Raw genomic sequence first — 21,517 nt, 5'->3', positions numbered from 1 at the left:
CCATGGTGCTGTGAGCGTCGCGCCCGCGCCCGCCGCGCCCGCGCGCCCCGCCTCCTCGCGCCCGCGCGCCCCGCCTCCCGCCTCCCGCCTCCGGCCCGCGGGGCGGGGGCCTGGGCTGCTCTCTCCTCACGCGACGCCCCCCCCCCCCCGACGGCAGACGGCCCGGCGCTGGGCGCTGTGGGTGCGCCCCACAAGTGACCCCCTAGGCGTACAGTCTTCGCTCCATCTCGCAGGTGAGGACACTGAGGGGCAGCGTCCCTTTGCAGGCCACCCAGCTGGTGCGGCTGCTCGGCCGCCTCCTCCACGGGGGTCCCCACGCCCGGCGTCGGGGGCGCTCTGGCACACCTGTCGAGCCGGCCGCCGGGGCTGGCATCCCGCGGGGGTGGCAGGCCCTCAGCGGGGGCGGGGACCCTGGGGGCGGGGGGCGGGCCGGTGAGCGCACGGCCGCTCCGGCCGCCTCTTGAGCCGGGTGCCCGGAAGTGTCGGGAGTCACGGACATGATCCTGAGAGTTGGGGGCTGGCGGGGCTCTGGGGCAGCCAGGAGAGACCCGAGACCTGCTCTTCCCTGGCAGACGGGCCCTTCTCTCCTTCTGGCCACCTTACCCCCAAAGCCGGCTCCCGGGCAGGGACGAGGCACGAACACTGTGCAGTGTGCCGGGCAGGCTGAGCGCGAGGGCCAGCGGAAATCCACTGGGGTACCCGGGCAAGGCCCTGCTCCTCTTAGGGCCTCAGTTTCCCCTTTCCCCATCCGTAAAATGAGAAAGGGGGAGCCATGCTTCCTCCCCTTCATCTGACTTCTCGCTTAGGGAGGAGAAGCTTCCCTTCCCCTCCTGGCCACACTCCTGCGGGAGGAGGGCAAGACTGGCTTCTCCACGGGGAAAGCACTTCCAAGCAGTGCGGGATCCGGGGGGGGGGGGGTCCGCCCCGCCCACCCACTCCCTCCCTTGCCTCCTCCCAAGTCTCCCCAAACTCTGGCGGTGGGCGCCCTCTGGTGTCGGCTGTCCCACCTTGCAGTCATGTACCAGAATTCCCGTAGGGCGTTTTGGAAAATAAAGAAACTATAATAATAATGAAAAGTATAAAATGTATAGAGTTTTCAAGAAACTGTGTTCTACTTCCAGAAAATGGTCACTTTAACTTTGTAAATATTTATCTAAAATGATATTTACGAAACTGTGATATATATTATTTGATTGTATATGTACAACTGTAAATACATTTGTACCTCTCTTGTATTCTAAAATAAAAATTACTTGGAACATTTATCACTTAGCATCTGAAGGGGTCGACACATTTATCTGCATGAAAAGGAAATATGAAAAGTGCCTAGAAACTGGAGAGGGGTTGGGCAGAGTTGTTTCACTGCTTTTGAAAGTCACCATTGTGCCCTCCCCAAGGAAAATTCTCCATCACAACTGGGATGTCAGCTCCTGAAGAGATGGCCACGGTTCAAAGCAACCAGAAATCTCTGAAGGGGCTGGGCACATTCTTCATGCTTCCAGCTGGACTCTCAAATCCTGGTGTCCCACTTTGTTACTTCCCCCAAATCTTTACTTACTTTTTTTTTTCTTTTTCATGAACAATTTAAGAGAATTCAGGCGGTCCGTGGGGGGTGGACCAAGGTGGCCGACAAGTGCCCTCCCAATGCCTAGAATTTCCAAATGCTCTGGGTCCCCATTTCCAGAGCCTCCCTGAGGAAGAGGAAAGAGGAGGAAGGCCTTCAATGCAGGGCCAGGCCCTGGCTCTCCTACCCAGCACCTCCTGGCCAGGAGGAGGTGTGCACACTGGGAAGTGTGAGTTCACACCTGTACTCCAGCATGTGCTAGTTGGGAGGGTCACCTTTCCAACCCACTGGCCTCCTACAGGCACACCTCTGTGCATCCTCATTTAGCCGTGTGTGTGCGCGCACACGAGCTCACACACACACACGAAGACACTTGAACTCACACTTTTATAAAGGCCATCCCCAGTTGGAGCTTCAGGTACTCCCAAAGACCCCCATACTTTGGGGACTGGTCTTGTACCCTGGCAGATGCGGACACAGGTAGAGATGTACACTTGTGTTCATTTGCAAGGCCCATCTGGGGTTTCCTCCCTAGGGTAAGCGGGGAAAGTCACCCTTGTTACTCCCCCTCCCCTTGTCTTCAACCTCGCCTCTCCTTTGAAACCTCACCACTAGGCTTCTGATGCCTCCAGGGGCCCCTGGTATTACCTTCCCCCCATTGCAGGCCCCACAGGAGGCCTCTTGTTTCCATAAAAACGCTGAATCCCCTTTCTCCTGGATGCTGACCAGTGGAGTTAAACACCCTCCTGACCCACATGCCGTGCCTCCCAGAGAGTAATGCTGGCTTCCTTCAGGAGTCAGACTTCAGAGAAGTCAGTAGGGCCCTTGATCAAAAATCTACATGGCTCTCCGTAGCTAATTCCATTCTGTGAAGTCCCCGCTACTGAGCGCAGGGTCCACGGCCCGGGCTCCAGAACCCACCTGGTGGCAGCAGGCTGTAATGGCAGGCTAAAGTGCATTTGCTCCGCCTGCGGCCGACCTACGCAAGTGTGTGGGCGCTGGAGATCCAAGGATGAGCAGAGAAGAATGGGGGTCCTGAAGAATTGCACACTGCTGGGAGGCCTGATACCAAAGGCTTGAGCTCTCACCGTGCTTGCATTCCCAGCAGACGCCTCAGGCCCCTTTCCACGAAGTGCACACCCCCTCCTCCCCACAAAGGCATGCAAACACCACAGCAGTTTCTGTCCTTAGGGATTTAAATGCATTTATTCTGGGAATCCTCCCCACAAGCCCATGAAGCCGATGCTCTTTTTTCCTCCCCGATGCACTATTAATATCCATTTGAAGTAGAAGAAAACTGAGCTATAGAGTGAATCATTTGCCCATGTCACCCAGCCACGAGTAGCAGAGCCGTTTTCGCCACGGCCGCTGACCCTAGAAGCCGTGCTCATGACCAGTAGGCCAACCACATCCCAGTCAACCCACAGAGTCAGGGCTTTCTGCATATCCCACAGGGATGCAGTGCAGACCGGCACCGTATATAGACCTTGTATTCTTCAGCCTTACAAAACTCGCTTACTCATTCTAGAAGTTTTTTGGAGATTCCTTAGGACTTCGATATACGTGATCATGTTGTCTATGAACACAGACAGTTTTACTGCTTTCTTTCCAATCGAGATGCCTTTTCTTTCTTTTTCTCATCTTATTGCGTAGTTCAGGAACTCCAGGAGTGGAGGATTCTAGATAGAGGCCACCGGGTCTGGGTTTGAAACCTTCTCTGCCCTTCACTTGCTGTGTGACCTGAGGCAAGTCAATTAGTGTCTCTGTGCCTCAGTTTTCTCAAATGGAAAAGAATGTTGTGAGGATAAAGTGGGATAATATAAATAAATAAAGCATGTGGCTTGCTGCCTGGCACAAAGTTAAGTGTTCAGTAAATGGAAGCTATTGTTAATGCAGGGATGCCTTTGGTGGGTGAGAAGGGCTGTAGCTTCTTTTCCCACCCACCCCGCTGGGCATTCCCCCAGAGGGCATCTGAGGCAGCGGTCCACCCCCTCTTCTCCTACCCTTTACTGTATTCATTATCCTTGGATCTCTTGAAATGGAGGAACAGATATCCCAAACTTTCAACTTCCCACCTCAGAGCTGGCCTACTGGGATGTATGTCTGTGGCTAGTGGGGAAAGTTCTGGATGGTCGCTGATTAGCACCCATGCCAACTGCTTCCTGCAACGTGGCTGCCTCGTCGAAATCAGACATCTTGCATGTTAGCGTGGGGCTTCAAAGGCAAGTGCTCCAGGAGCCTGTGCCTGCTTGTCTGGTACCTGGCCCAGGCGGGATTAGGGCAGGTGGAGAGTGGCCCAGAGTGAGCCCCCTAAAGGAGGGCCGGTTATTTACTATCTCTAGGAAATGGCTAACCCTGGAAGGGGCCTCAGTTCCAAGCACTGAGACACAATGAACAAAAAGCATAAAGCCCCCGGTTCTTGGAGTACTCGCGTTCTAGTGGAGGAAGTCTGCAATAAATAAGCAAACACACAGGAACATTCAGTGACAAGAAAGGAGACAGGATCAAGTGATAAAAAAGGGACCGAGGATTATTCCAGAGAAGGTGGTCAGGGAAGGCTTCTCTGAGGACGTGATAGTTGAACTGAGGTCTGTGTGAGAAGCAGCCAGCGCCGCCAAGACCTAGGGGAAGAGAATTCCATGCCAAGAGCTCCCCAAGTACACTGATCTTGGGGTGGCGACCAGAGCCGTGTGTATGGAATGCAGGTGAGACCAGCGCATCCGGCTGCAGTGGAAGGAGTAAGGGGTTGGGTTAGGAGGAGAGCGAGCTCAGAGACGGGGCCAGGCGAAGATGAGTTTGGATTTTATTGTTGGTGTAAAGGGAAGCTGCCAGAAGTGTTCTAACCCGGGAAGTGGTTTAACCTGATGTGTTTTTTTAAAAGCTCACTCTGGCTGCTGTATGGAGATTGGATGGTAGGAGGGGCAGATGTAGAACCAGCCTGTAGGTGGTGCCCAGGTGAGACATGACTGAGTGGCCTGAGGAAAGTACACAGATGGGAGGTAGATGGATGTGGGGGGAACTGATGAATGTTAGACCTGATAGGCCATTAAAATCACTGAGGGAGTTAAACACATGCTCACAGGCTTCCAAGACCCCACCTTTGTAGCACCTCAATGCCCAAGTTTGGGCTCAGGAATCCATATTCCTTTTTTTTTTTTTAAGATTTTATTTATTTATTTGACAGACACAGAGAGAGAGAGAGAGAGAGCGCGCACGCACAAGCAGGAGGAGCGGCAGGCAGAGGGAGAGGGAGAAGCAGGCTTTCCGAAAAGCAGGGAGCCCAATTCGGGGCTCGATCCCAGGACCCCAGGGATCATGACCTGAGCCTAAGGCAGACGCTTAACCAACTGAGCCAGCCGGGCGCCCCAAGGCATCCATCTTCCTAATAAGCCCCTCTGGGATGTGCACTGTTCCCGGGTGCCCGGTTGCCCGGTGTGGTATGAAGAAGCAAGTCTGTTGCACAGAGAGGAGCTCTGATGGGGAGTCTGGAGTCTCGGGTGCCAGTCCCAATTGCCGGTCTGTTGTGGGACTCAGAGACCCCAAGGGACCGTCAGGAATAGCAATTCTTACCTCCAAGATGTGCCAAGTGTGAGGAATAAGTAGCATGTGTTTGTAAAGCATTCAGCAAAGGACAAGGCCCTCGAGAAGTGTTTGGTAAATGGTACAGGCTTTGGGGTAAAGCAGGTGCAGTGGGAAGGAACACTGGCCCTGTCACCAAGCACTCTGTGAATTTTAGTCCTTTTTGGCCCTTAGTTGCTTCCGCTATTAAAAAAAAGTATCTGCAGTGGACTGAATGTGTCTCTCCTAAATTCATGTGTTCAAATCCTAACCCCCAAGTTAATGGTATGAGGAGGTGGGACCTTTGGGAGGTGATTAGTTCACCAGGGTGGAGCCCTTGTAAATGGGATAGTGCCTTATAAAAGACACCCCGGAGACTCCCCTCATCCCTTCTGGGCCATACGAGGAAACAGCGAGAAGTCAGTTGTCTGTGAACCGGGAAGCCAGCTCTCAACAGACACTGAATCCGCCACTATACTTAGACAGTATTCATAATCCCAGTGCTGTGACAGGCCCCGTAAACGTGGGTGCTGCGAGAATGGGAGGGGCGGAGGTTTTGTTCGTCCCTTCTGGGATGAAAGTGGATGATGTCAAGAGTACCCTGTTCTTGGTCTAGGGGCACTCCCAGGCCTAGCTCCCTAGCCGGCTGAGTTACCCTGGCTCAAAGGACACCACTGCCCTCTTATGGCGGAGGCCAGACTCAACAGATGGACCCTTCTCACACTTTTGTAGCTCTATCCCCTCCTCCACGCAGTGTCTGACCTGCGGATGCCCCATGGAGCCCTGGAATTTATATCGTTGACTGCGTTGCCGGATTGGCTTTCTTGACAGATGTAGTTGTGAGCTTTGCTTAAAAAGAAATGTTGTCCTTTTGGAGGTTTAGCAAACAACTGGTCTGACTGGATCTTCAGGAGGCAGTGGACCTGATTTACTGAGCGTAGTGTGTGAGGCTGATGCAAGTTATTTAATCCTCTTTAGGGTCCCTGTGCATAATCATCAGCTTCAGTTCCCTGAGGTTGAAACGCAGTTTGTTGTGGATGCTATAAATCACAAAGGGCAAGGGGGAGGGAGAGGGTAGTGGGAGGCAGGGAGAAGGGAGGAGGGAAATGCTCCTATTAAATAGGATGTGGAGGGGGCACCTGGGTGGCTCAGTCGGTTAAGTGTCTGCCTTCTGCTCAGGTCATGATCTTGGGGTCCTGGGATTGCGCCCCACATCAGGCTTTCGGCTCAGCGGCCTGTCTGCTTCTCCCTCTCCCTCTGTGATCTCTCTCGCTTTTGCTCTCTCTCAGATAAATAAATAAAATATTTTTAAAAAGTAAACTGGAGATGGGGATAAAGCCACATATACATCTGTCCGTCCACCATTGAATCCTTAGAACAGCTCCCGGCACACAGAGAGTGCTCAATTTGTTGTATGAGTAAATATAAGCCCATATCTTTGTATTATGTGTGCACCTGCCCTCCCTACAAAATAGGCCTGCTTTGCAAGGTTTGCATATTCTCTTAGGCAGTTTTATCTTTATTTTTATTTTTTAAAAAGATTTATTGATTTATTTTGAGAGACTGAGAATGAGAGAGAGAGAGAGAGAGAGCACATGAGAGGGGGGAGGGTCAGAGGGAGAAGCAGACTCCCCGCCAAGCAGGGAGCCCGATGCGGGACCCGATCCCGGGATTCCAGGATCATGACCTGAGCCGAAGGCAGTCGCTTAACTGACTGAGCCACCCAGGCGCCCAGGCAGTTTTATTTTTAAGTTAGAGTAAATCAGCTCATTCAAAAGAAGTTATTAAGAAAGAACAGAATCAGCATCTGGAACACTGTTTGGGGGTAGAGGTGGTTGGTTGGTGCTGAGCCAGCACCCATGAGGAGGCAGTAAAGTAGAATACTGGGGCTACCAGGAACAGTATGAAAAGGGCCTCTTTTTTCTTTCCAACTAGTGTTTTGTGTAGATCCCACCTCCCCAACCTCCTGAGCTCTCTCATCCCAAAGAATCACATTTTAGCAACTTAGAGTTGGAAGGAAATTCATAGGCCCATTTCTCAATGATCTCTAACTCTGGTAAACCATAAATGGGATGATGATTACGAGACATTTTTGGTAAAAAATCAAACGCCACGCAACCTGAGATTTCCTTATTTCACAGGTGCAGCCTTACCAATAGTAAAAATGGCAACTTGGCTCCCTCATTCCCTTCATGTTAGCCAAATGGTTGCCAGTAGTCAACATGGCCGCCAGACTGTGCGTTCCCATTGGCGACTGCTCTGAGGCCCGCCCTGCCCCGCCCCTCCGTGCGAAGGCCGGGAACTGCCGAGTCGGATGTCGCGGTTCCCGGCCGGACTGCGCCTGCGCCATTCTCTGGCGCCAAGATGGCGATGGAGATGAGGCTTCCCGTGGCTCGCAAGCCTCTTAGCGAGAGCATGGGCCGCGATACTAAAAAACATCTGGTGGTTCCGGGGGACACGATCACCACGGACACGGGATTCATGCGGTACGTGGGGACTTGGGGACTCGGGGCCCCAAAGGGCGGCTGCTGCGCTGTGCACGTGGCCTCTGTTCCCTTGTATCTAAGTACCCGCGGGACGCAGGGCACAGCTGAGCATCCCAGCTCCCTTGTTTCCGAGTCCTCGGGCTTCTTATTCTGTGCACCTTGTGTGTCCCCGTCTGCGTTTGCCTCAGTCCTTGGAAATCCTTCTCTCCTAACCTCTGGTGTCAAAGACTCCTGGGTTCTCTGCCTCAGGCCCTGATCTCTGAGCCTTCCTCGCCTTTTTCGTTGGAGACCTGCAAAACTGGGGAGGGTTCGGAGCAGGGGCCTCTTTCCAGTTTTCAGATGAGGGGACAGTGGGCATTCCTGACGTGGCCTCTTCTCTCGGCGACATCTCTTAGCCAGATGCTCGGTTTTGAAATCAGTAATTGTTTGGGCTTAGGGCATACACAATATATTGTGCTGCATGCACCCAAATCTGCATTTTGAATCTGAAGGCAGTACAATACGTGTAGTTAGGAGAGCAGACTCTTGAGCCAGACAGTTAGGGTTTCAGCCCCGCGCCATCCCATATTATAAGTTGTATTTCCTCTCCAAGGTCAGTTTCCTCATCTGTAAGATAGTGGTAATAACAGTAACTATTTGGTAGGGAAATGAGAGTTAAATGAGGAAATAATTAAGAAAAGAAGCGGGGTGCCTGGGTGGCTCACTCGGTTAAGCGTCTGACTCCTGATTTTAGCTCAGGTGTGATCTCAGGGTCCTGCGATTGAGCCCATGCAACACCTCCCCCCCCCCCCCCACAGGCTTCACGCTGGGTGTGGAGCCTGCTTGGGATTTTCTCCCTCTCTGCCTCTCCCCCTCCTCCTTCTTTCTCTTAAAAAAAAAAAAAAAGAAGGAGAAGAACAGAAGCAAAACTCACCATTGTCTCACTGTCATAGATAAACACTAGTAGTATTTCAGCCTTTTGGTGGGGGGGGTACAGCATTTATAATATTGCTCTTTAACTTTTTAGCTCGAGGTTATTGGGTCCTAAGGAATCTTAAGTGTCAGTCCTTCCTGAATTCAGCATACATTTCTATTACGTGCGGTTGGAGTACAACTGTGATCAAAGTAGGGAAATGTCTGTCGCGGTGGAGTTTATATTTCAACAGGGAGAGGCAGATAATAAACAGTAAGCACAACAAACAAGTTAGTATGTTTGGTGATCAATTCAGTGGGGAAAATGCAAAGTTGAGCAGGGTAAGTGGAATGTGGTTGGGAATACGGTGGGGGTGGTGGCAGCAGGGTGGGTGGCTGTTTTTAAATGGGGTAATCAAGGTATGCCTGATGCAGAAAGTGACATTTGAGTAGACTCGAGTAAGACAAGGGGAGATGTCTACGCAGCTCTCCCAAGGAGTGTTCGGGGCACAGAGAAAAGCCAGGCTTTAAAGCAGGAGGAGCCTGTTAGGAATATATTGTTCTTGAAGGGAGAGGTCATCTCAAGAATTACCCTTGTAGGGCGCCTGGGTGGCTCAGTTGGTTAGGCGACTACCTTCGGCTCAGGTCTTGATCCTGGAGTCCCGGGATCGAGTCCCGCATCGGGCTCCCTGCTCGGCAGGGAGTCTGCTTCTCCCTCTGACCCTCTTCCCTCTCATGCTCTCTATCTCTCATTGTCTCTCTCTCAAATAAATACATAAAATCTTTAAAAAAAAAAAAAAGAATTACCCTTGTATCCTTTGTACCCTACTCTCAAAACAGGGGCCATGGAACTTACATGGGGGAAGAGAAGCTCATTGCATCTGTGGCTGGCTCAGTGGAGAGGGTAAACAAGTTGATCTGTGTGAAAGCTTTGAAAACCAGGTGAGAACAAAAGGTGTGTATTCTCTTTCTTGTGTCATTCATGTTATCCAGCCAGGAACATACCCCCCGCCTGCTTTATCATTCAGTAGGTCTGCGATTCTGAACATGACTATAGAAAGGGTATAGGTGACTATAGGTAAGTGTGGGCTTCAAAGGTTTCCTCACATTACTCGACCTCTCCAAACTTTGGCTACCTCCTCTGCAAAAGGAGGGTAATAGCATGATCCATCTTGTAGGATTTTCGTTAGAATTCATTGAAACGGGACATGTAAAGTACTTAGCATGGGGCCTGCTACCTAGAAGGGCTCAGTAAAGGTTAGCCCCAGAAAGGAAGCCGGTGGGGCTGGAACAGAGTGAGCAAGGGGGAGTGTAGGGGCCGATGCACGTAGAGAGCCGAGGTGGGCAGCCTGCCTTGATAAGCATTTTGTCTTCCACTTTATGTAGTCTAGGCCACCCCTGGAAGGGGTAGAGCAGAGGAGGGACATGATCTGACTTCTGTCTTAATATCACTGGCTGCTGGGAGAGATTGAGGGGGAACAGAGGCAGGCTTAGGGAGACTTAATGGACTGTTTTCATCATCTAAAATAACGGTGGCTTGGACTAAGGGAGCAGTAGAAGTGGGGAGTAATGGCTGATTCTGCATACATTTTGTGTTCTGAGTTTTTTGTTTTGTTTTGTTTTTCACGTGAGGGTGTTGGATTTTGTATTCTTTGGGCTTTTCCATATATGGGACCATGTCTGTGAATCGAGATAGTCTTACTTCTTCCTTTCCCAATTTGGATGCCTTTTATTTCTGTGTATATTTCAAAGGTAGAGCCAGTAGGATCAGCTGCTGGACTTGTCCCGGAGTGAGAGAGAGAGAGAGAGAGAGAAATCAAGTGTTCCTCCAAGGACTCCCAAGATTTTTGGCTTGAGCAACTGGAGGAATGGTGTTGCCATTTACTGAGACCCTGCTGGCTGAGAGAGGACCAGTTTGTGATGGGGGCTGGGGAGGGAGCTGCTGGAAAGCTTTTCTTTAGGTTGGTGACATTTGGAAATGCCTAATAGTCATGTAAATAGAGATACTAGGTAGCCAGCAGTTGACTAGAGTCTGGAATTCAGGGGAATTGGCATAGTCATCAGTGGTATTTAAAGCCATTAGGTTGGATGAGCTCAGCAAGAGGTGAGGGTGGGCCGACAGAAGAGGTCCACGACAGAGAAGAGGTCCACGGCTGGGGCCTTCAGCATGGAAGACATAATGATTAGAATTGGGATAAGGAACTGGCACAGGGGCCGGAGTTGAGCACCCTGGGGGTGGGGGAGACCGTGAGTGCACTGGATTGTGTGGGGTCCTGTCTCGGTCTCCTCCTCCTCCTTTGCTGATGCAGAAGCCATCTGTGTTCCAGAGCCCCCCAGGAAATACTCCATGGTTATCAGTGTCATGTAATTAACAGAATAGGGGTTTCAGGCTTGAGGAACTACTTGGAATAAATGGTTTGTCCGAGAATAGTTAATGGAGACTTTATACATGTAGGAATGTTTGAAGTCCTCGGTTCTTGGAAATAAGTCGGAAGAGCATAGTTAGGTGAATTTAACCATACTTCAGCATGGTGCCTAATCCAGGCCCTCATCCTGTTGAACTGAAATCTCCAGTGGTGCTTAGTCTTGTAATAAGGTCTGTTCACTGATGGATGACCTGTTTTATCTTTCAGATATAACGGTGAAGTAGGAGACATTGTGGTGGGGAGAATCACAGAGGTAAAGTAGATATCATGTTGGTTTTTACAAAGTGAAAGCAAGCTGGTGATTGAATGGGATAGTCATTGTATTGTCGTTATGCAAACGGGGCGTTCATTGCATTTAACTCTTATGTGCCCCCCCCCCCCCCAAGAGATTTTATTTTTTTCTTTGAAAGAGCACAAGTGGGGTTGGGGAGGGGCAGAAGGAGAGGGAGAGACAGACTCCCTGCTGAGCACGGAGCCCCATGGGGCTTGATCCCAGGACCTGAGCCTAAGGCACACAGTTAACCGACTGAGCCACCCAGGTGCCCCTTATGTGCCCTTTGATGTAAACAGTTGGCTTGTTGTATTGGGGATTATTGGTCACTGACGATGTGAGCTCTTGCCCTTGGAGTCAGTGTCCAACTGTGAAATTTCTCTGTAGGTTCAACAGAAGAGGTGGAAGGTGGAGACCAACTCTAGGCTGGATTCAGTCTTGCTTCTGTCATCCATGAATCTTCCTGGAGGAGAGCTGGTAAGGGTCTCCAGGCTGGTATTGTAGAATTTGCTAGCGAAAGTTCTGGGGTCTGTTGCTCCAGTGGAGAACTCTGCTTTATGCTGAGGTTGCCTCTTTTACTCTTGTTTCTCTGCTGTGAGGTTTGCTGCCTGGATGTACACGTAGGCTTTTCACTTGGTCCGGGCCTCCCAACATAAGCAGGAGTTGGTATGTGATAGGATCTGGAATGGCCATGGGGTGTGATCCCAAAAGAGAGTTGGAAGAGAAGCTCTCAGATGCTTGGTGCTCATTTCCCCTTTCTGGGTATATCAGCTTTGCACAGTGATGGTGTCCCTTGAAAAGTTGTGTTCAGATTAGCTTTTTGTCAGTTGAATGGCATTTGGTTATTCCAGACACCTGCAATACCTAAGGGGCGGCCTTTCGTAAAATGCCGTGGTTTATCTTCAGTCCAGCATGTATGTACAGAGAGGCTCACTGCTAGGTTCTCTGGAGAATGCAGGATAAAGGAGCCTTGGCTGAGTTCCTGAAAGTGCACAGATTAGCAGGGGAGGGGAGATAACTGATCTAAATACCTGACAGTCGAAGAATAAGCAAGCGTGTGATTGTACAGAAGGAGTGAGTGATTTCACTGGGAGATGCTTATAGGAAAGGGGCGTTAGAGTGGATCTCTGAAGAATGGATGGAATTTCATAGGGAATCTGAGAGCACGGGAAATGTGTGAGTAAAGATAAGAGTCAAGCCATAGGTAGTCTGGTCCTGCTGCAGCAGGGAGGCCTGCCACGGACGGTGATTGTGGACGAGGAGGCTGGGCACGATTGGGAGGGGTTTCAGTAGCACGTGAGGAGTTGGAAAACAATCCAGAGAAAGGAGGGGGAGAGGAGGAGCTGTGGGAAGGCCTGTACGAGGGAAAGTGGTGGTGATCGCTCTGGTGTTCCTTGAGTGACCCTGCTTACCTACTCTGGTGTCTGAATACTGTGGCTGGTTCCAGAGATCTTTCGGTAGGCTCTGACTTAAGTCACGTCATCGCTTTGTGTATTTCAGAGGAGAAGATCTGCAGAAGACGAGCTGGCCATGAGAGGTTTCTTGCAGGAAGGGGATCTTATCAGTGTATCCTGCACCTTGGATTACAGCATCTCAGTGCTCTATACGGAGCTGGGGAATGGGGCTTTGATCGTATGTCTCCGCCTGGAGACACGTAGTCCAGGCAGGGATCTGGATCCTAGATCAAGTGTCACGGGCCCTGCTGCAGCCTTCCTCCATCCACTTAACCCAGCCGAACTCTCCGGCCCTTGTTCAGACGTGCTGCCTCAGTAATTTTTTGCGGTTTTGTCACTTACGGTGGCCCGTGCTTTAAGCGAGACTCAGATTTTCTTTTTTTTAAAGATTTTATTTATTGATTTGAGAGAGAGAGAATGAGAGATAGAGAGCACGAGAGGGAAGAGGGTCAGAGGGAGAAGCAGACTCCCCGCTGAGCAGGGAGCCCGATGTGGGACTCGATCCCGGGACTCCAAGATCATGACCTGAGCCGAAGGCAGTCGCTTAACCAACTGAGCCACCCAGGCGCCCAAGCGAGACTCAGATTTTCTTATGCAGGGAGTAGAAAAGGTGTCGTTCACATCAAGATATTCGTGAGGACCAAGGGGGAGAGGTTAGGTCACGGTGCTGTCCTCCGGGTCTGTCAGGCTGCGAGTGGGACCGTTGGGGATGGGAGGAAAGGAAGGAGAGGTGGGGCCAGGGCCCCAGGGAAGGCGGGTGCCGTGAGAGTGTTCGTTCCTTTATCCTCCCTGGCCAGGCGGAGGTGCAGGCAGTGTTCTCTGACGGAGCTGTCTCTCTGCACACAAGGAGTCTGAAATACGGCAAAGTAAGTTGGGCTCCTGCTTTTCCTGGATACAGGCTGAGACTTCAAATCCATTTCTGAATCCCCAGTGCTCTCTGGAATTCGGCCCTAAAGAGCCCCAGAAGTTAAGCAGGACAGGCTGGTGTTCCCAGAGCGGCTGGTTCACGTGGTCGTGGGTCAGTAGCATCGTTACTGACAACAACTCCTGTTCTCCTACTGAGGAGATTGTTGCGGCAGGAGAGCTCCTGTGACCGGGGCCCCGGGGCCCTGCTGGCTCGGCTCGCTCCCGGGGGCGCTGCCGCTTTGTACTGGGGCCAGGCCTGAGAGGCTCTACGAGGAGCAAAGGGAGGTCATACTGAAACCCGATGGCCTTGGCTCTAGACGAATGTCCAGTCAATAAATTGGGTGTCATGACTAGGAGACACTGGTTTGCCACTTGAGCCTTTAAATGAAATGTCACTGATTGTACGAAGTTACGTTATTGAGGCTCTTACTGTTTTAACGATAGCATACTTTTTTCTTTTAAAGATTCACTTGTTTTAGCAAGAGAGAGTGCACGTGAGCAGGGGGAGGGGCCGAGGGAGAGAAGCAGACTCCCCGCTGAGCGGGGAGCCCACATGGGGCTTGATTCCACAAACCTGAGATCATGACCCGAGCCGAAACCAAGAGCCAGGGGCCCCACGCCAGCATACTTTCTCTAAAACAGATTATGATTTATTAGTTTCTTGGCTTTATCTGGCGGAACCTTCTCATTTCCTGAGTGGCACCGAAGCCCGTTCCCTTGTGGAGTGGCTCCAGTCAGCCGTGCTTGCAGCCTTGGAGGAGGACCACGGCTACACTCTGTGGGTGCTGACCTTCCTGGGCCTGGCTGCTGCAGACCCTCCCTCCGCGGGATGGGAACTTGGGGCTGACCCCCCCACCACCGGGGATGGATTTGCACCCAGCCCTCGGCCACTCCCCTTGCCCAGCGGCACGCACGTCCGGGCAGGGTAGGTGGCTGGGATCCAGGTGGAACAGAATGGTGTACCTGGGCCCACAAGAGGCTCGGGCTCATGTCCTCATTAGCGCCAGCGTGCCTGACTGCCAGCGCACCAACCCCAGGTTCAAATATAATGATAAGAATGGGAGAGAATGAGAGAAGAGTATTGAAAGTCACCTTCTCTTGGGGTGTGTCAACAACCTCCGTGTCCAGAAGTGTCCTCTGGGAGTAATTACCTTGTGTGTACACACACGTGACTGTAGTCATTGACAGGAGTGGCCCGGACTCCACCGTAACAAGGATGTGTATCTTGTGCTCTGCTTTTCACGCGCTTCACTCAGGACCCTCCAGTGACTTCATTTATGCTGTATTTCTTTAGCTAGGCCAGGGGGTGTTGGTCCAGGTTTCCCCCTCCCTCGTCAAACGGCAGAAGACTCACTTCCATGATTTGCCCTGTGGGGCCTCAGTGATTCTTGGTAGCAACGGCTTCGTCTGGATCTACCCCACACCCGAGCACAAAGAAGAGGACGCGGGGGGCTTCACTGCAAACCTGGAGGTGTGTAAACACCGTGGTTGCCGTTGGGGCAGACTGGCGCTCAGTCTTTGCTGTGCTTCTGGGCCGGGTGGAGCTGGCTGTTTCAGTTTTTAAAACTTTTTTACTTTTTAAAGATTTATTTATTTATTTGCGAGAGTGCGCGTGAGCAGGGGCAGGAGGGGGAGAGGGAGCAAAGCACATGCCACGCTGAGCGCAGAGCCCAACTCGGGGCTCGATCCCACAACCCTGAGATCATGACCTGAACCGAAACCAAGTTGGACGCTTAACCCACTTAGCCACCCAGGCGCCCCAAGAGCTGCCTGGTTTTAAACCGTGTGACTGCTGTGGTCTGAGGGAATTCGAGTCTCCCTTGAGGTGTCTTCATGAACATCGTCTTGCCTTCTCCTTTTCTGCAGGAAAAGGAGCGGGAACTGGTTTGATCCCCGTTGGCAGGATGGCAGGTTGCAGGGTTACGGCAGCTGAGGAGCCTTTCTAATCTCCCTTGGAGTTAGCAGTTGATTGGCTTGGAGTCTCGGAGTGATAGGGTCCAAGTCATAAATGATTTCTGTGCTTTGCCGTGACTGTTCCCTGACTTCGGTTCTGTGTTTCCCTCTGCCTCCGCTGGCAGCCCGTCTCCCTCGCCGACCGAGAGGTGATCTCCCGGCTCCGGAACTGCATCGTCTCGCTGGTCACCCAGAGGATGATGCTGTATGACACCAGCATCCTGTATTGCTACGAGGCATCCCTTCCACACCAGGTACTTGCTCCAGCCACGCCTTCCCTCTTCCTCATCCAGCTGTTAAGTGGAGGGTGTGTCATCTGCTCCAGCGCTTCCTCTGGGATCGCAAGCACATCTCCCAGTAGCTTTACCATGTCCAGCGGTGGGAACTGGTCTGCTGGACAGCCCTACCGAGGGTTGATAGAGCTTTCCCCAAATATACTTGTAATATCCTCGGTGTCTAGTGTCAATCGAAGGATTTGGGGGGATGGAGGTGCTGGGGAGGACTAGTTTACAACAGCAACTCTCTGGACTTCATCTTCCCATCCCAAATTTTAGCTTTATCTTTTTAGTGAATGCCAAGAATTATGTCTTTGTTCCGGACAGCTGTATACGGGAGAATCTTGATGGTTCATTAAGCTGGTTCTGGGAGATCGTATCTTGCAATACTTAGCCTCCAATCAAGGAATATAGAGGGGCGCCTGGATAGCTCAGTTGGTTGAGCTTCTGACCTGATTTTGGCTCAGGTTGTGATTTTGGAATCATGGGATTGAGCCCCGTGTCGGGCTCTGTGCTCAGCGCAGAGTCTGCTTGGAATTCTCTCTCCCTCTCTCTCTGGCCTTTCCCCCCGCTCATGTGTTCGCTCTCGTTCTTTAAAATAAATTTTAGGGGCGCCTGGGTGGCTCAGTCGTTAAGCGTCTGCCTTCAGCTCAGGTCATGATCCCGGGGTCCTGGGATTGAGCGCCGCATTGGGCTCCCTGCTCCTCCCTCTCCTGCTCCCCGCTGCTTGTGCGTGTGCGCATACTCTATCAAATAAATAAATACAATCTTAAATTAAATCTTAAAGAAAAATGAAAGGAATATAGAAAGTTTATGGTAACCATGCTTGGTTTCTACGTTCGGATGTCTGCTTATGGTTGGTTTCTTTTCTGAACAAATACCTTTTTCTTTTCTTCTTTAGATCAAAGACCTCTTAAAGCCAGAAATAATGGAGGAAGTAGTTATGGAAACGCGCCAGAGGCTTTTAGAACAGGTGGGGTGAGGAGAGACATCTGAAGGACAGGACGGTCTGTACCTGACCGGAGCAGTTCTGGAAAGTGAAGAATCTGATTTGTGGTCCCATGTGTGGCTCTGTGGAGAACTGACACTCATCACCTGACCTGTATCGGGCTACCTCTGGCCCAAAGACCTGCTTTCTCCTGTTTGAGGGCAGAGCCTGGGGAAGTGCTGCTGGCCCCTTTGGTTGCCTGCAGAGACCGGTGCTACGGGTAGTTTCAGGCCTTTATTTTTTTTTTATTTTTATTATTATTATTATTATTATTATTTTTTTTTTTTTTTAGTTTCAAGACTTCAGAAGCACAGTGTTTCAGCCAAATGGACTCCCATTCTGGAATAATATGGAGAATCTTTTTCTTCTGCTCACCATCAATTCACAATTTCACATGAAATTACCCCTACAAAAAACATAGCCTCCCTGACCCGCAAATTGCCTGTTTTGGCCTCTGTTCCCACTTCTGCAGCGCAAGTAGGATATTGAAGAATATAGTTAGTAACTTTTTTTTTTTGAGAGAGAAAGTGTGCTTGTGCAGGGGTGGGGGAGCGCGGATCTTAAGCAGGCTCCACACCCAGCGCAGAGCCAGTGCAGGGCTCAGTCTCATGACCCTGAGATCATGATCTGAGCTGAAACCAAGAGCCTGGACGCTTACCCCACTGAGCCACCCAGGTGCCTGTATAGTTAGTAACATTAACCCAACAGTCAAATGGAAGAATAAAGTTAATCAAGCAGCCTTTGCTTGGTTGGAATCTTATTTCCCACTGCATGTTCCTTCTAGAGGTAAATGCAAGTATATCTACACGAGACTGCCATAATCTGTCCTGCCTTTAAGGGTGATTTGTCAGAAGCTGACTTACTGATAATAGAATGAATGTTCAGGGTGCTCCGAGGGACATGAAAAGAGTAAGAGAAATGCACATGGGTAAAGAAAAGCTGTTTTCCTCCTGTGAAGTAGTAATGCATTAACTTTAGAATAATTCAGAGTTGGGACACCTGGGTGGCGCAGTCGTTAAGCGTCTGCCTTCGCCTCAGGTCGAGTCCCACATTGGGCTCCTTGCTCAGTGAGGAGCCTGCTTCTCCCTCTCCCTCTGCTGCTCCCCCTGCTTGTGCTCTCTCTCTCTCTCTCTGACAAATAAATAAATAAAAATCTTAAAAAAAAAAAATTCAGGGTTAAAAACAGGAGGTTGAAGTTCTCACTGAGGAATGCTAGAATTCCCATGCATTGGTTTTCCTAATGACTGTCTAAAAATGGTACTCTCATTCAGGTTTGGGGAAACATTTTTTTAAAGGCAGTCTATGAAGTGCTCTCTTATTTCACAATACATGAACTATTTTTTATATATTTATAAATGTGACTTTAACATCCCTGTTTCTGTCCCCGTGTCCTGTGTAATACTTGGGAGCAGAGTACAGTTGAAGGAGGGCTTAGCAGATACAAAATCTGACGGAGGCCTTAACTGCTCTCTGCTGTCATCTGGTAAAATGTAAACCTTGGACGGTTTCAGTGGTAGTGACTTTGAACACTGCATTTGACAGTTTTTAAATACAGCTCGGCTCTTCATGACTGGTATATTTCCTGTCCTTACAACATTACTCAAGAGCTATCATTTTACAGACAGCTGAATATTCCTTAGGCTGTGGGGCAACTTTAGATTTGCTCATTTGGCATGTTTTTGGAACACATGCCAAGGCTGTATGTCTCTTGAGAGCAGGGAATGGAGAGGGTGGAAGCCGAAGTCCCTGATTTGGTTTAGTTTTGACTGGGATCATTTGTAAGCTCTCTGAAAGTTTGTTCTCGCTTGGTCTGGTCTCCCAAGCTGCCAGCCTTATGCTGCTCATTCAGTGTGTCCTGAATGGCAATCAATCAATTACCTGCCCAATGGGAATGATATACAAAGAACAATCTGAAAGCACCTCTTGGGGATGATCTCTCCATGGCCCACTAGAGGGCGTTCATGTCGAGTGTTAATTCCAGTGGGTGTTCTGTAAAAAATGGAGTAAGGGGGAATTCTTACACTGGTGCTGAATCCCTGTAGCAACTTGTGATTGCTTTGCTCTAGAAAAGTGAGGACAAAGTTAGCCTGAACGAGAATACGTGAACCTAAAGGGATTTATTCAACATTTGGTAACATTGATTTCTGACCGTCAGGCATTTGCTGAGCTCTGCATTTTAATTTTTAAGTCCTCGAAGGTATCATTCTACAGTGTTATACAGGAAGTAAAAGAGTATAGTGCATCTCTAGAAGATATTGTAGTCTAGGCTTGGGATTCACCTATAATGAGAGGATGGTGAGTGGAAAGTGGAGATTGGGGATGCATCTTTAGATCAGGTGCAGGTGGCCTCTCCACTGTCCCCTAAAGCATCATCTCAGTCTGCGGAAGACCAAACAAGATCTAGTTTGATAGCAGATAGGACCTCCACTTAGAAATGAAAGTGGTTCAGAGAAAAGTGACTTGATTAAGCTCCTGAGCTTAACTATGAATCAGGAGTAGGCTTAAGCATTAGAGAGGTATCCTATAGCAACCCTTTAGAGAATGGGTTGGACTACTGGTGAAAGAATGTGGGTCCAAAAATTTTATTTCCAGCATTGAGACCAGTCCTTTGGGTTGTTACTGTTTTGCTCGTCGCTTCTCCCTCTATGTATGCTCCTCAGGACAGGGATGATATCCCCACCCCCTGTTGTATACCAGCACCTAGAGCAGCCCTCGGCACATGGGCTCAATAAATGTTGAATTAGTTGTAGAGATGCATATTAGAGTTCTGATCCAATTGCCCAATTTTAAGCTAAACCAGAGAACTATGATGCACAGGAAATGATTAAAGCATGAATAGAAAGATACCAACATCTCCCAAGAAAAATCAGGACAAGATCATGTGTGAATAAAGGGGAACAAGGGTGTTGAACGTTTGAAGAGTGAAGTATATCATTCGTATCAAGTCAGGACTAAGTTTGCCAGCCAAGTTTGTGAGGGAGCAAAGCTAAACCAACTAACATCTGAATTTGTAAGTTTGAGTTCTAAATTTGGGTACAAGTTTTCATATGCTTCACATTCAGTACCTCCACATGACTATTCTCGAAGCTGCTATCTACAAAATCACTACCATTTCCCCATCCAGCAGAAATATTCCTAAAATATGTAACAATATAACTGGATTACAACACCTATAATGTGGCCGTGGTTCTCCCCTAATACCAGCAGCAACTTCTGAAAAAATCAGCTGTCCAACGTGGCTGAAAAATCAGTGGTCTAACGTGGTCAACAGTAACACTGAACATGCAGTGGAAAAGCATGGGCTTTGCAGCAAGTTCAACCTGGGCTCAAGTGGTGACTTTGTCACATACTAGGCAAGTGACCTTGATTAAGTTACGTCTCAATCTTTCCTCAGCTGTATAATGGGGAATAATATTACACGCCTCACTGGGCTACAGTGAGGATTAAATTAGATAATGTAGCTTACGGCGCCTGGGTGGCTCAGTTGGTTAAGCGACTGCCTTCGGCTCAGGTCATGATCCTGGAGTCCTGGGATCGAGTCCCACATCGGGCTACCTGCTCAGCAGGGAGTCTGCTTCTCCCTCTGACCCTCTTCCCTCTCGTGCTCTCTCTCATTCTCTCTCTCTCAAATAAATAAAATCTTTAAAAAAAAAAAACAAAAAAAAGATAATGTAGCTTATGAAAAGCATAACACAGTTAAGTAGTGTAGAGTAGGCGCTGGGATGAGTGGATCTCTAGCAATGGGTATATCCCAGTCAGGTGCACTGCTCTGGGGATACACAGAGGGTGAAGACAAAGGGGCCGGGCTGCTTTTTAGTTGCAGGAGGTGGGTCACAAGTGTGGGTTTCGTGTGTCTGGATTATTGGTTAGGTCTGCTAACCCAACGATCTGCATTTTCTCGGCTAACAAGATGTTTTCATGCGAATGCATGTATATCCGTGAAATGAGGTCGTTTCCTCTTAAAGGCTCTTCCTAGCTCAGACATCTATGATTGCGCCAGGCTTAGCCTCCGAGGGGTGCTTTGCACATGCCGTTTCTTTAATGAGTGAGCCTCCGGATAACCCTGAGAAACAATGAATTCGTTAGCAATATGTCAGATGTTTTCCAGTCATTTATTTTTCGCTAGTTCTAATATTTACGCTTCTTGGGGAAAAGGTGAGAATTTGGGGAGGGAGGATAAGGCACCGAATACCTTGGCTTCCCAGAAGCGAGCCAAATTTTCTTCCCTAAAGAGGCTTAAGGAAGTAATCCAGCTCCGGTTCTGAGACAATCCAATCCGCAGTTTTCCCCTGGCTTTGGCTCCTCGCCGGGCTCACTCCCCGCGCAGGAGAGACATTGGCCAGCCCTACGCGAGGCCGGCGAGAGTCCACCGTCTCCCAGGAGGGCGGGACCGAAGCTCAGGAGCTGGGAGCAGAGGGCAAGAAGTCTCGGGTGCGCGCGTGCAGGGGCGGGCGCCGCGAGACTACAACTCCCGGCATGCCCTGCGGCTTGCGCCGAATGCGGTTGGCTGGGAACTCTAGCCTCGCTGCCTTCACTGGCCAATGGGACGCAGGAGAGAGACCTGACCCGGATTCTCAGGGACCAATGGCCGTACAGGGGAGGCGGGGGCTGCCTTACCACTCACCTTGAGCTCGGAAAAACCACATTTAAAAAAAGGTCGTGCGGGGCCAAGTTCCGGCGGGCAGGGAGACCAGAGGCAGAGGGCGCGGCGGCGTCCCCGAGAGCGGCGCCGGGAGGGCCCGGGT

General features: G+C 50.2%; 1 protein-coding gene across 1 annotated transcript; it reads left to right on the top strand.

The window, feature by feature from the left end:
* The first annotated feature begins 7,467 nt into the window (after positions 1-7,467).
* EXOSC2 (exosome component 2) lies at positions 7,468-18,348 on the top strand. The gene is made up of 9 exons (XM_025888213.2): positions 7,468-7,608; positions 9,340-9,441; positions 11,133-11,178; positions 11,584-11,673; positions 12,697-12,762; positions 13,448-13,516; positions 14,851-15,027; positions 15,635-15,763; positions 16,686-18,348. Exons 1-9 carry the CDS (start codon positions 7,487-7,489, stop codon positions 16,764-16,766), a joined length of 882 nt encoding a protein of 293 aa, XP_025743998.1. The 5' UTR covers positions 7,468-7,486; the 3' UTR covers positions 16,767-18,348.
* The last annotated feature ends 3,169 nt before the right edge of the window (positions 18,349-21,517 follow it).

This window comes from Callorhinus ursinus, unplaced genomic scaffold (genome assembly GCF_003265705.2).
Source record: "Callorhinus ursinus isolate GAN/ISIS: 27379988/994484 unplaced genomic scaffold, GSC_fseal_2.0 scaffold24, whole genome shotgun sequence".
Lineage (NCBI taxonomy): Eukaryota > Metazoa > Chordata > Mammalia > Carnivora > Otariidae > Callorhinus > Callorhinus ursinus.
This window is presented reverse-complemented; position numbering and strand designations above follow the sequence as displayed.